Here is a 13,416-nt window from a genome sequence, read left to right as displayed (position 1 = left end):
TCATCAACCCCCTTCACCTCCTTCACCTCCCCCACCCTCTGGGCCCCAGCCACACAACCTCCTTTAGACCCTGCAGATGTGCCAAGCTCTTTCCCATCTCAAAACCTTGGCATCTGTTTCTTCTTTCTGGCACACTCCTTCCCAGTGGCTGTGGTGCATCATCCTCAGCAATCTGAGAAGCTCAACATGAGCTTCCCTCCTTGAAGAAATCGTCCCTGGCCACCCCAGGTGCAATCATGTCACCATCTCCACCCTGTCCCTCTCTTTTTCATTGTCATATTCTACTTTCTTCTTAACTTTCTTACTATCAAAGGTAAGAGCCATGTATGTTAGGATTTGCTGTCATGGCCTCTTTTTTTTTTTTCCCTCCAGCTTCTTTACCTGTACCTGTCACAGATGAGATACTCAACAAGTATTTGTTGAATGAATAGATTTAGAAGAGGAGTGTAAGGAAGGATGGACTGGAGAGGAAAACACATTAACGGTCTGTAAAAGGGAATCTGAAGAAATTGCCTTGTTCCTTGAGGGGTTAGCACTGAAGTTTGTAGTTCTTCAGAAGTGGCCAATCGTGACCCGTTTCTGAGAGGTGGCCAACCTGTTTCCGACAGCCCGGCCATACAGGGAACGCCCAGTGAGGCCTGCCACCTGATCACAGCATCTTCTCTCCTCTCTAGGTTCTATCACCTCAGATTCAACCTACTGAAAACATTATCCTTACTTCTGGCCCAGCAGCTCCATTTACCTTCTCAACTACCTTCGCATTGCCTCTCACTGCCCATCTTCTCATCTCCCCAGAAGAAAAAGAAACCAGATCTCATTGACACTTCGCCATCTCTTGTCCCTCATTCTCAATAGATCAGAAAGGTGTTGTGTTACTTTAAATTAAACAGTCATGTATTCATTTAGCACCTAAAATTATTCCTAGCAACTGTGCTGAGCCTATAAACAAACAGGACCCCCCCCCTCGGGTCCCCCTGGAATGTAGTTTCCCTTTTGTGTTTTAATTGGATGAGAAAAAAGTGAAGGAGTGCCACTCTCTGGGGCCAGGCCCTCTTCACGTGGAGCTCCCCTTTCTTCAGCAACAATGTCTGAGCCATATCTTGCATATTGTTGCCAAACTCATCATCCGAAACAGCAATCAATTGTTCTCCCGCCTCTTCAGGAACCTGAACTAACTCCACTGGGGATCTAGAGTTTTCTTATGCTGAGCTTTTGAAACTTCTCTAGTAATCTATCACTCTAATTTATTCCTATGTTTCTCTAAGAATTCTTTCTCAGCTAAGGTATTCGCTTGACTGTGCCTTTAAACTGTTCTTGTTCCTATAATACCTGGCATAGAATTTAGATTTGGATGAAACCTTAAAAATTATTTGGCCCAACTATTTCATAGTATTGAAAAGAAAATGAGGGGCATCTGGGTGGCTCAGATGGTTAAGCGTCTGCCTTCAGCTCAGGTCATGGTCCCAGGGTCCTGGGATTGAGCCCCACGTTGGGCTCCCTGCTCAGCGGGGAGCTTGCTTCTCCCTCTCCCCCTCCCCCTGCTTGTGTTCCCTCTCTCGCTGTGTCACTCTCTGTCAAATAAAACTTTAAGCCAGGGAACTTTTTTTTTTTTTTTAAAGTCAGAAAGCTAGTCATATAAAAATGACTCCCTGACTTCGAAGGCGCTCTACCCAGCACACTTCCACTTGGGTTTGCGAGGTGTGTCCACGTGGCTAGTGTGTTAGCAGCGACTACCAGAGCCCAAATAAAATTTCCAGTGCAGGTGGGGACTGAAAACGGAGGTTTTCTCCAGGGACCTGGGGACTGAAAACGGAGGTTTTCTCCAGGGACCTTTGTAAGAAAGGGGAAAAGAGGAAGTAAGGTAAAGAGAGTCATGCTGGCAGATTTGAGTACCTTTGTTCTCCTGCTCATCCACATTTGCCGTGTGGCTCGTCAGAATAGGACACGCATTCTGAGCCACCAAATCATTAGCAATCCATATCCTTGAGCTCATCTCAACACTGAAGGAAAAAACACAAACTGCACGCATGGTCGCTTTTCTCTTTCAGTACGGGGCCTGGGTGTATGCTTACTGGGGGGATAGCTGAGACCAGAGTTTTAAAGTCCAATAATTGTTGACTAATGGTGTCTCAGTGGTAGTTCCAATATGCCAGTTAATGTTTCATGTCTCCTTACATGAAACGTGATCAAAAAGCTTTAAAGCTGCTGGGCCCCTACCACTTGCAGAAGAAAACCTGGAGACCCAGGGCCTCAGAAAGCAAGGCAGTGTGAGCACATTGACTGGCTGGGCAAGACTTTGTTTAATAAGACAAGGAAGAGGCACCGTCCTCAAAATGCACTGTGTTGCACAGACTGTGATTCATAAATGGTGTGTAAGGTAACTATCTGAACTGACAAAAAGGCCAGCAAAAAATAAGTAAAAGAAAGCAGGCTTTTCTTTTTCTCCTCTGTGTTTGAAACCTTCCCATTAAGAGAACACAATATGCAACTGCAAACAGGGATCAGCCTCATTAAGGAGAAAGAAAATTGTTTGAAATAAACCTCAAAGAGAAAGAAAAAAAGCTGTCATTTTCTTTTAGGACACTATTATGTTCTTATTGACAAGACAAAAGAGTAATAAAGTTAAATTAGAGCAACAATAAGCTTGATAGTTGGGTTGGAGGAAAATAGAACAACCTTTGCTATTAAAAAAAAGAAAAAGAAAAAGTGGATGTTTTAATCAGCCTCTCCTGAAGCCATGACGGCTGACCTTACCCCTCATTGAGAGCATTCTTGAGTCTGTTCCAGGGGCAAAATTCTTACCTCACTGATACAAGCTAGGAATTTTAAAACTAGAGGGGAGCTTGAATAATCATTATGTTGGAATATCTTGGAAGAAGTGATGTCTAAAGCACTTCGGTGACTTGCCCAGGCTCACCTAGCTTTTGAATTTCAAGGTTACGTTCTAGAAAACAGCAGGAACTGAAACTTCCTGTCTCCGGACCTAGAATGTGTTTAGTCAGTCCTAGTGGGAAGCATCATGCTGAAAAGAAATTCACGGACATTATTTTGGAATCAATCCAGAAGTGTAGTTGGGGATTCTGAGTATATCTGTGACGTTCCTGAGAATTGAGGGTCCCAAGGGGTCTGTTGCTTCCTTCTCCGGCTGAGGTATTGGGCTCCATCTTTCCTCCTTGCTGTACCTTAGCAATAGTCAACACCGTCTACCTCTTAGCTCTCCTGGTTGGGTCAGAAGAAATGCCTCTCTGTCCCCTTTTCTGAAAAGAATGAAGCAAGACGACCCTGCTAGCCATGAGCAAGCTCTGAGACACTCCAGCTCTCCAGCAGCGAGAGAGGCCAGACACCTTGGAAGTGACAAGCTCTCCCTTGTAATACGAGGGACAGAAAAAGAAGATGCAATAATTTAAGTACTTTGGGCCGTTTTCCTCTCCTACTTCCCTCCCCGAGAAGTCTGGATACCTTTTTATTTGGAAAGGTGCATTGTGACATTTTCTATCATTCCCTCCACCTATTAATAGCTCTGGCTGCCCCAGGTGCTCATTTTCAAGACGCCCTTGGAGAAGGGGGACTTCTGGCAGCCGCTCTGCAGCTGACAGCTTTGGGGAAATGGCAGGTTTTAATTGATGTATTGTGGGCACCGTGCTTTCTCTATCTCTTTAGAAAAATGTGATGGGTTTAGTAGCCTCCTAGGACCTATAGATTTTAATATGTCAATTATTCCCCTGTTATTGGAACTAGTGTGTTTGTGGCTGACTGATGGTCTTCCAGGTACCTTTTTGTCTCTGGGTGACACTGGGCACCAGTGTCAACGTCACCTGTCTCTCTTTGAATAACCTTTCTAGACAGGAAAGAGCCAGCAAGCCCTGTAAAGATCCTCATCAGGACAGCAAGCCCCACAAATACTTCTCACATGAGCTGCCTGCCATTGGTTAATAATTACAGTGAGATGAGATTGGAAAGCAAGGCTAGAGAGCAGGAATGTGAAGTACCCCAATTTCCCATTCCAGCAGGTCTCTGGCTCCCACTCAGGGAGACGACAGTCCCCAGGCCAGCACTTCCATGGGCATCGGCTGCAGGAGCCATCCCCAGTGATCCTGGCTTGTGGCCAGCTCTGTGAAGGCATCAGGGTATTGCCCCAGAGTCTCAGAGGAGGCCGGCTCTGCCACCATTCTGCCCAGTGAAGCCACCACCTCCATGTCCACTTCTGTGCAGAGTTCCATCTTAAGCCTGAGACTCTTCTCCCCATTCAAAGTTTGTGTGTGTGTGTGTGTGTGTGCGCACGCGCATATGCGTACATGTGTGTTGCAGGGGGGGGGTAGGCAGGGGCCTGTGTTGCGGTTGCTTACTTCCTCAGTTTCCCTCAGCATTCTAATAGACCTTAAAAAAAAACTTCATTGAGATATAACTCACATACCATAGAAATCATCCATGAAAAGTCTACAGCCTGACTTTTCATTAAATACATGGAGTTCTACGTCCATCAACATCCTCCACGTTTAGAACATTTCCATCATCCAGAAGTGCCCTACTGTCCCTTTGCTCTTAATCTCTGCCCCACTCCCAGCTCTAAGCGACCACTGATCAATCTACTTTTTATCTCTAGAAGCGTACCTTTTCTGGGCATTTCTTACCAGTGGAATTAGATAATATGTAGTATGATTTTAAAGTTCATCCATTTTGTACATGGATCAGTAATTCATTCCTTTTTATTGCTGAAGAGTACTCCATTGACATGGATATACCACATTTACTTTATCTACCAAGTGATGGATGTCTGGATTTTTTCCAGTTTGGGGTTATTACGATCTTAGGAACATTCACATAACTTTCTTCGCATGGACATATGTTTCTAAGTTCTTAACTGCCACCTAATAGGTGCTAACATGCCCTCCCAAATTATGCTAATCCCTTTCAACGCATTATTTTGAGACTTTACAACTGTTGAGACTGGAATTTTAATTGGAAAAACAAGGCTTTTGAAGAAACAACTCATTTGAAGAAATGTTTCTGGGGCCAACATTCAAGCCCAGGGTCTTTGCCCTATGCCAGGTAGTCTCACTAACAGAAAAGCAGGCTTTTGTGCTCCATTGCCCTCCCCGCTCCAGCCATAACAAAAGTCCCCAGTATGTCCACTTTAAATGGATTTGAGGTTTGCTAATCTGCCCTAGGATTCTTTCATGTAGAGATATTCTCTTCTAAATTACAGCAGCCCCAGAAGTCACTTGCGACCCAATTTTCACATTGATACATAGGTCAGTGCAAATGTATTAATTATCTGTTTTATGCTTAGCACCGGGGTAGGTACTGTAAGGATGCAAACAACCATGGTCCCCTGAGGGCAGTACAATGGAAAGACAAGACACACACACACACACACACACACACACGTGTCTAAATAACGTAGCACCGGCTACAAATGTCCTGAGAGCTTTGCGTATTTAAAAACATGTGCTAATACCCGGACCACTTACAATGCACATGGCACCTGCCTATTTCCTTTTTGAGTTATGTGGACACTGTGGAGCTAAATTACTAATATAGAGAGCCGGCCTCTACACGATTAAGGAGCTACCAAGAAGATAGTCTGTGGAAACATAAAGATGTTAACATCAGTTAAGGCAGTTTATTTTTCATGTTTTCCAGGTGGTAACTGGGTAATTTAGTTTTCTCCAGAAATACATACACACATCTCATAAATCTTCATGAAGCACCAACAGTGTTCCAGGTACAAAGTGCAAGTCATGCAGCCTCAATAGGGAGCAAAAGAGAGTTCCCCAGCCTCCTAGAGCTCACGCTCTTGGGGATAAGATGAATGCTCTGTGCTGAATGTTTTTGTCCCCTGAAATCCATATGCTGAAGCCCTGATCCCCGATGTGATGGTATTTGGAGGTGAGGTCTTTGGGAGGTCATTAGGTTTGGATGAGGTAATGAGCATGGAGAGCCCATGATGGGATTAGTGCCCCGAGACCAGACCTCCACACTCTCCTGACCGCATGAGGACACAGTGAGGAGGTGTTCCATCTACATCTTCCTTAGAACACAGCCATGCTGGCACCTTGACCTCAGACTTCTAGCCTCCAGAACTGAGGATTCAGTGTTGGTTATGGAAGCCACCCAGTGTAGGGTATTATGGCAGCCAAAGCCGACCGAGACAGTGGATCATGAACAAATACAGAAATCATCAGAAGTTGTGGAAAGAGCTATGAAAAAAGAGGATGTCTGGAGGACTTTGACACATCTGTCAGGGGCAGGAGGTAGTGGTCTCATGCCCAGATCTGCATCAAAACAAAACCTAACCAAGGAAAACAAAAAGTCAGAATACAGGGGCTCCTGGGTGGCTCAGTTGGTTAAGCGACTGCCTTCGGCTCAGGTCATGATCCTGGAGTCCCGGGATCGAGTCCTGCATCGGGCTCCCTGCTCGGCAGGGAGTCTGCTTCTCCCTCTCCCACTCCCCCTGCTTGTGTTCCCTCTCTCGCTGTGTCTTTCTCTATCAAATAAATAAATAAAATCTTTAAAAAAAAAAAAAAAAAGTCAGAATACAACCCCTCAAGCCACTGTGTAGAGGAAGCATTAGCAGGGGGCAGCTGATCTATCCCAGTGGCTTAGAATATGAGGCTGGCAGGAGAGATGGAAAGAAAGATACAATTAAAAACGTAAAGCCCTTCCTTCTGTGTCTTTTTTAAATATTTTGCAAATCTTCCGTAAAGATTGGCAATTTCTCTATCAAGCCTGGGTAGCCTAATATATCAATTCTCCATTTTCCCTGCCCAACTTAGTGATAACATATCTTCCATTAACCTACGCTGAAAGAGCCATTTCTATTCTAAGAATCTATTTATGTTCTCCTAGAACTTTCTTACAGATATGCCTCTGGGCTGTAATACCTCAAGCTTATACCCAGCTGAAATGTGAATACTTTTGCCAAATTTTAGTAACATCAATTGGGCCTTTTCTGAGTCATTTGATCATGGGAGCCTGGGGATGACTTCCCTGTGGGGTAAGAAAAATACCCTTCTTTTCATCTGAGGGGACTAAAGCTGATTTGCTTTTTGGTCACTTGCCATCGATTTGGCCTTCAATGTCAACAGTATCCTATGACCTTTATTTTCAATTATTCATGAATTAACAAAACAACAGGTAATCCCGGTTCTGAAATTTCGTTTAATTATGTGTGTGTGTTCCTGTCCTTGTCTCTGCTTTTTATAATCTTAAGTGAGGTACTACCTTTATTTCAGCTCCTTTCTGTATATTTTCAGTCCTTTCTACAATTCTTTATGAAGCTTCTCTAATTCTTGGTACTTTCCAGTTGTCAGAAAGCTTTAATTATGTGATCATTTTTACTTAAATATTTCTAGGATGAAAGCCTAGTTTTACCTTTCATACTCTTCACAACTTATCAAACTGGATTTTTGAAAATGCTATCCTATACTACTTCCTACTGAAAAATTAGTTGTTCATTTTCCTTCCGATTGACTGTCATCATTAACAAAAAATAATTCCCACTGGTCTGTCTCCTGTTTTTTTTTTTTAATTCTCTTCTCTCATAAAAAGGGTATGTAAAATTCCCCCTACCCCACACTGAGGTTAAATTATTTTATGATATGTGTTGAAAAGCTTTTATAATTCCACTAAGTTTCACTGGCCTACATTCAAGGTGTTGATGTTTAAAGAAAGTTCAATCTGTAAAGACTGTTGGATTTTCATTTAAAAAAGAACAATTCACATGTTTGTGCTTCTTCATTTTTTAAAAGGAGCCAATGATCTTGATTTTACATATCGATTGGAATAATTGAATATCACTTTTACTGGAACACTAGAGAAACTGAGACAAAAGTGAAAACAACACTATTTAGGACAAACACCATAGAAGGCATTACACTAAGAACTAATGGAAATAAAGTGATAAATAAGACCTGAGTCCCCCCATTTTTCCCTTCCTTCTCCTAATGTCCTCCATGCTATTCCTTATGTTCCACAAATAAGTGAAACCATATGATAATTGACTTTCTCTGCTTGACTTCTTTCACTTAGCATAATCTTTTCCAGTTCCATCCATGTTGATGCAAAAGTTGGGTATTCATCCTTTTGATGGCTGAGTAATATTCCATTGTATAAATGGACCACATCTTCTTTATCCATTCATCTGTTGAAGGGAATCTCAGCTCTTTCCATAGTTTGGCTATTGTGGACATTGCTGATATGAACACTGGGGTGCATGTGGCCCTTCTTTTCACTACATCTGTATCTTTGGGGTAAATGCCCAGTAGTGCAATTGCTGGGTCATAGATAGCTCTATTTTTAACTTTTTGAGGAACGTCCACACTATTTTCCAAAGTGGCTGTACCAACTCGCCTTCCCACCAACAGTGTAAGAGGGTTCCCCTTTCTCCACAACCTCTCCAACATTTGTTGTTTCTTGCCTTGTCAATTTTTGCCATTCTAACTGGTGTAAGGTGGTATCTCAATGTGGTTTTGATTTGAATTTCCCTGATGGCTAATGATAATGAACATTCTATTATTCTGTTAGCTATTTGTGTGTCTTCTTTGGAGAAGTGTCTGTTCATGTCTTCTGCCCATTTTTTTGACTTGATTATTTGTTTTTTGGGTGTTAAGTTTGAGAAGTTCTTTATAGATCTTAGATATCAGCCCTTTATCTGTATTGTCATTTGCAAATATCTTCTCCCATTCCATGGGTTGCCTCTTTGTTTTGTTGACTGTTTTCTTTGCTGTGCAGAAGCTTTTTATCTTGATGAAGTCCCAAAAGTTCATTTTCGCTTTTGTTGAAAACATACTATAACATAGTAATACAACTACACTTTGATTCTCTCTCAAGACCTTTGGGAGCTTCTTAAAATATTAAACTTCTTAAACAGCCTGGTTTGGTTTGGTTTTGTTTTGTTTTTTAAGTAAAAATGATGGGGGTAGCTGATTAAACATTATGGTAGATTCTAACTCCCTCCCCCCACCCCAGAACATGTCTGCACTGATACTTTGTTTTCAGGAGGGAGATACAATTCCTCCTTTGATGGTATAGCTCCTTAGAAGGTTTCTGAGAACTTGAGATATAATATTTTCTGATACAATTATGTCCTATTTCATTAGTGTTTGAGGAAATATGCCTTCACAGGGTCTTGGAGAAAATTTATAGGACAGGATAATAGCACGTAACATCAGGGAAACTTGACTTGAATATGATATGAGGAAAGGCTTCCCTAAAGAAGTGAACTGATTTATAGAAGGTAATCAGAGGAAGGGGTTGGGGGAGGAAGGGAGAGAAGTTGTATGTGTGGACTGGGAGGGAAAATCGTGGGTTCCAGGAACTAGAAGAAGGACAGGGTTGCTGGGGCAGAAGGAAGGAGCAGGAGAGAGGAGTGAAACATGGTGAGAAGTGGGCATGGAACAGATCCTACAAGGGTTCCTGGACCATCTGAAATGGGTATAAAATCTATCCTCAGAAAAATGGAAGTCAGTGAAGGATTTTTAAAAAGAGGATATAATGATCAGATTTGTTTTTGAAAGATCATTTCTGCCTGCCATGCAGATGAAGGATTAGAGGACCAAGAATGCTACTGAGAGAACCAACAGGAAGTTGTCGAATTGGGCAAGATGCCATGATGGCAGAAAACAATATGATGATTTGTCCTTGTCCCTCAGAAGCTTACAATCTTATAAGGGAGTGGACATACGTACACAGAACTATTACAGTATAGTATGTGAAGTGTCATAGAATTCAGCAAGATCAAGTGAGAAGAGGAAGAGGTCATTTTTAGCAGAATCAGGGAAATATCTTCTTAGATGCTGAGCAGGATCCAAAGTCTCAAGTGACCTGAGATTTGTCTGTGTTTGGTTTTTGCCTGTTTCTTGTTCTTTTTTAGTTACAATTGCTTTCAGGATAAGAAAATATTTAAAAAATAGCACTTCTACCTTTTCTGGTTTTGTTTCTTTAAAGCCACAAATGCACAAATGTTATATTCAGGTTCACATTATCTTTGTCAGGCAAGGTAGAAAGCAGTTTTTTATTAATTTCCTTTTAGGAAGGAATAAGTGAAATCCCCATTTCTTGCTCCAGGTCATCTGTCAGTATAATCGGCAAGGGCTTAGAGATAAAGCTTCTCTTTTTAGAGAACATACTGCTGCTGAGTCAACAGCTGGGATGCAGAGGCCCACACTAATGTCTGTGCAAATGAACAAAGACATGATGCCTTTACCCTGAGAAATCTGGAATGGATTGCAATTAGAAAGACTTACGCATGGTTCTCCTATAGCTCTTGGGGCCTCTTCTTGAAACACCGTTCTGAAACACACCTGTAAGCCTTTACCACTGTCCACACCTACATATGGCTCAATTTCAATAGGATGACCCATCAACTGCTCTGATTGACTGTGATGGAAAAGCTATTGAGCTCCCTTGGTGAATCTCTTTTGAAGAGAAATAGGCTGGGTTATACTGACATCATGAGAAAGAAAATGCTCGTTGGCCACGTAGAGAGGTGTTAGGCAAGGATTGGCCCATGATTTCATATTGGTTCGACTCTCAGCTCCATCTTTTTGTGAGCTTGGGGAAGTCATTGAAGCTGGGTGTCTTTGGAAAAATAAAATAGTTAGGCTGACTGATCACCCAGGTGCTTTGCAAACTTAGTTCCAGATGTCGATTTCCATCCTGGAGAGCTGTGAACTGATTTTTCAGAAGGTTCTTTAGCCTCAGAACACTGACAAGTATTTAGTTATATGAGTCTATACACAAGAGAGTGTCTCCTTCATACTGATGTCAGGGGGGAGAAAAAAAAAAAAAAAAAACCTCCTTTGGAGCTCTATTTGAAAAACATATTTTGAGCCAAGCGAATGAAGGCTGGCTATTTGACTATAAATTTTGAAAGTCCTGATTGCTTCTAAGATTGAGGAAATGGCATTATCTGGCCTAAGAAATAGTTTCTTATAAGCTTGCATTCTTAGAACATAGCCAGAAAATTCCGTTCCATTTGAGATGATGCAACTTAAGGACGCTGACAAATATGAAGCAAAGAAAGGTGATAAAGATGAAGAAAAATGTGACCATTGCCATATGAGGAAAAGTTGTTTAAAACTAGCTTGGCTTGGTCTTTACCAGACTTAAGGACATATTACCGCTGTCTCAAATATTGTGAAGAACTATCAGCAGAAGAGAAATGAGACTTTCCTGGCTCTGCCTTCCCTGATAGACCTGGGGTAAATCGATTGAAATTGCAGGGAGCTTAATTTGTGCTCAGTGTAGAGATGAAACTTCAGACAATAGTATCTAACCAAGAATGGAATGGGATCTAGTCTCCCTTGTGTGTGGAGTAATCAGGAAAAGACTGACTTGTAATGATAGCAAAAGCAATGATGGAGGTGTTTTTGCATGTATTACCTCACTATTCAAAACAATCCTTTGAGGTCGACTCTATTATCATTCCCATAGCACAGAAAAAGAAACCAAAGCACTGTATGGTTAAGGCACTTGCCTAAAATCACCCAATGAGTAACTGACAAAGCTGGGATTTGAACCCACTCGGTCCAGTTATAGACTCTGCAGGCTTAACTGTGCTGCTATATTGCCTGTAGGCATCACATAGAGATGCTCTGGATGGATTTCTGCCCTGAGTTTCCAGGGTGGTCTTTGAAGATTCCACCAATGGTAGTGCATTTTGTGGTGCCTCTCCTAGGCAGATGAGTGGTGGTACAAAACACGCACACAGTTCCTACACACATGCCTACTTGGTCATTCTGCTGTAGCTATGCACAGGCATCCAGTTGCCTTCCCTACACCATCTGGCATTGGGGATCATTGTCTCTTGGGAGAATTTTTTTTTGTCTGAGATACTGATGTCATCTGTGTAGTGCATTTCAGCAGCCATGCTGTGACATCTTTAAAAATAAAATCATGAAAAATATCCAAAAACATTGCAAGAAAAACTCTGCTTTCTGAGTAGAGGGGATACAACTAGATCTTTCTTCCAAACATGATGGATCGCTGTTTGTTCTCTTCTCCATCAGAAATAGCACCTTGTGTGAATGTTGGAGAGAGATCTTGACTCCATCAGCCCTTTGCCCATTAGGAAACACAATGAGAAATGGAAAGTGCTTTCCAGGACAGGGAAAGAGAATCCCTTTCCAACATGATAAGATCTACCTAAAGGTAACTGACCAAGAAGGAGGGCTGACCCCATTTCATATACAGGTGCTTTAAAATAATTTGACAACAGGTAGTTAAAATGTAAGTATACCATGCTGTCAATCACACCCCGTCCTTCTGGATTTTAACGCTTGTTTTACTTGAGGGAAGATGATATTTGAACATTTTATGGCATCCATCAACAAGAATGTGCACATGGTTTCAAATAAGGGTTTTCAGCCTTCTGAAACCAATTACTTCTGCCTAAGTGGAAATACCAAAGCAGCGATGTGTCAGCAACTAAGAGAATAATTTAGAATAATAATAATAACAAATACATGCCACGATGCTGTGAAACAATAGAAATCATACACACCTACAACACATGCACGTATGCACAAACCTTTTAAAGAGGTATTTCAAGAAGTCTGTGTCAAACAATGTTAAGCCAGAGCAATGCAGAAATGTCAGACACATTACATGGGCAGGACGTGCGGTTGGCATTTGGCTGCCAGCGGGGGAGGCGTCCTCCCGCAACTAATTCCTCAGGAACCTCATGCTGAGTGTGTCTACAGGGAAGGGAGAGAAAATCTGGTGCAGTTCTTCCTTCGCAGCTGGAGAAGGCCTCAGCTGTGTCGGGCTGGGACTGCTGGTGATTTTCTGTAGTTAGAGGGGAACACAAAAGGAAGAGCTTTCCTTTCCCAGCCTGTGCCCATGGTGAGCCAGCCTCTCTTGGTCATCAATGTGGCCGGCACAACTGAACGCCAGCCAGGCCGCCTCTCATGGAGACTCGCCAGCACCTCGCCTCAGCCTGTGAGTTTTGTCCATGGGAAGGTTGTGATGGAGTCTCTGGGTAAGGATGACCGAGGTGCATGCAACTGGGGATTGACGAGGACCTTTCCTAATTGACAGAGTAGGTGGAGCATTTACTTGGACCTTTCAATGAGTAGCCAGGAAGAGGTGGGGGACTTGGCAGTGACCCTGGTTTTGCTCCGCAGCGCCCCGAGTAGCTGTGAATCCTTGTCACTGAGTGTAATTTCGACTTCCTAGCAGGCTGTCGATCTGAAGTATTTTTCTGCTACCTTCATGATGGCTGCCAGGTATTTCACCAGAAAAATATTCTGTGAAAATAGTTATAAAGTGGGATTTATTAACTGTAAACATCTGTTAAGTCAAGCGTCTTGTGTCTGTTGCTGAAATACTCTTTCAAGTTACTCTCTGTACATCTGTCACATTTTTTCACCCTTCAGAGACCTATTTGTGGTAGTTCTCCGTGCACTGATCGGT

General features: G+C 42.4%; 1 protein-coding gene across 3 annotated transcripts in view; it reads left to right on the top strand.

The window, feature by feature from the left end:
- The window catches only part of TENM2 (teneurin transmembrane protein 2), a 926,033-nt gene that overhangs the window by 433,843 nt on the left and 478,774 nt on the right, over window positions 1-13,416 (top strand). Inside the window, exon 1 of one of the 3 annotated variants that reach the window (XM_045901693.3) lies at window positions 12,844-12,982. The exons of the other annotated variants lie outside the window; for them this stretch is intronic. Within the exon in view, the coding sequence (XP_045757649.1) occupies window positions 12,844-12,982 (139 nt within the window). Of the gene's footprint in view, window positions 1-12,843; window positions 12,983-13,416 lie in introns of those variants that run through there. 3 annotated transcript variants of the gene reach the window in all.

Source organism: Mirounga angustirostris, unplaced genomic scaffold (genome assembly GCF_029215605.1).
Source record: "Mirounga angustirostris isolate CCGP_5_RB_7025 unplaced genomic scaffold, mMirAng1.0.hap1 SCAF_7, whole genome shotgun sequence".
Lineage (NCBI taxonomy): Eukaryota > Metazoa > Chordata > Mammalia > Carnivora > Phocidae > Mirounga > Mirounga angustirostris.
This window is presented reverse-complemented; position numbering and strand designations above follow the sequence as displayed.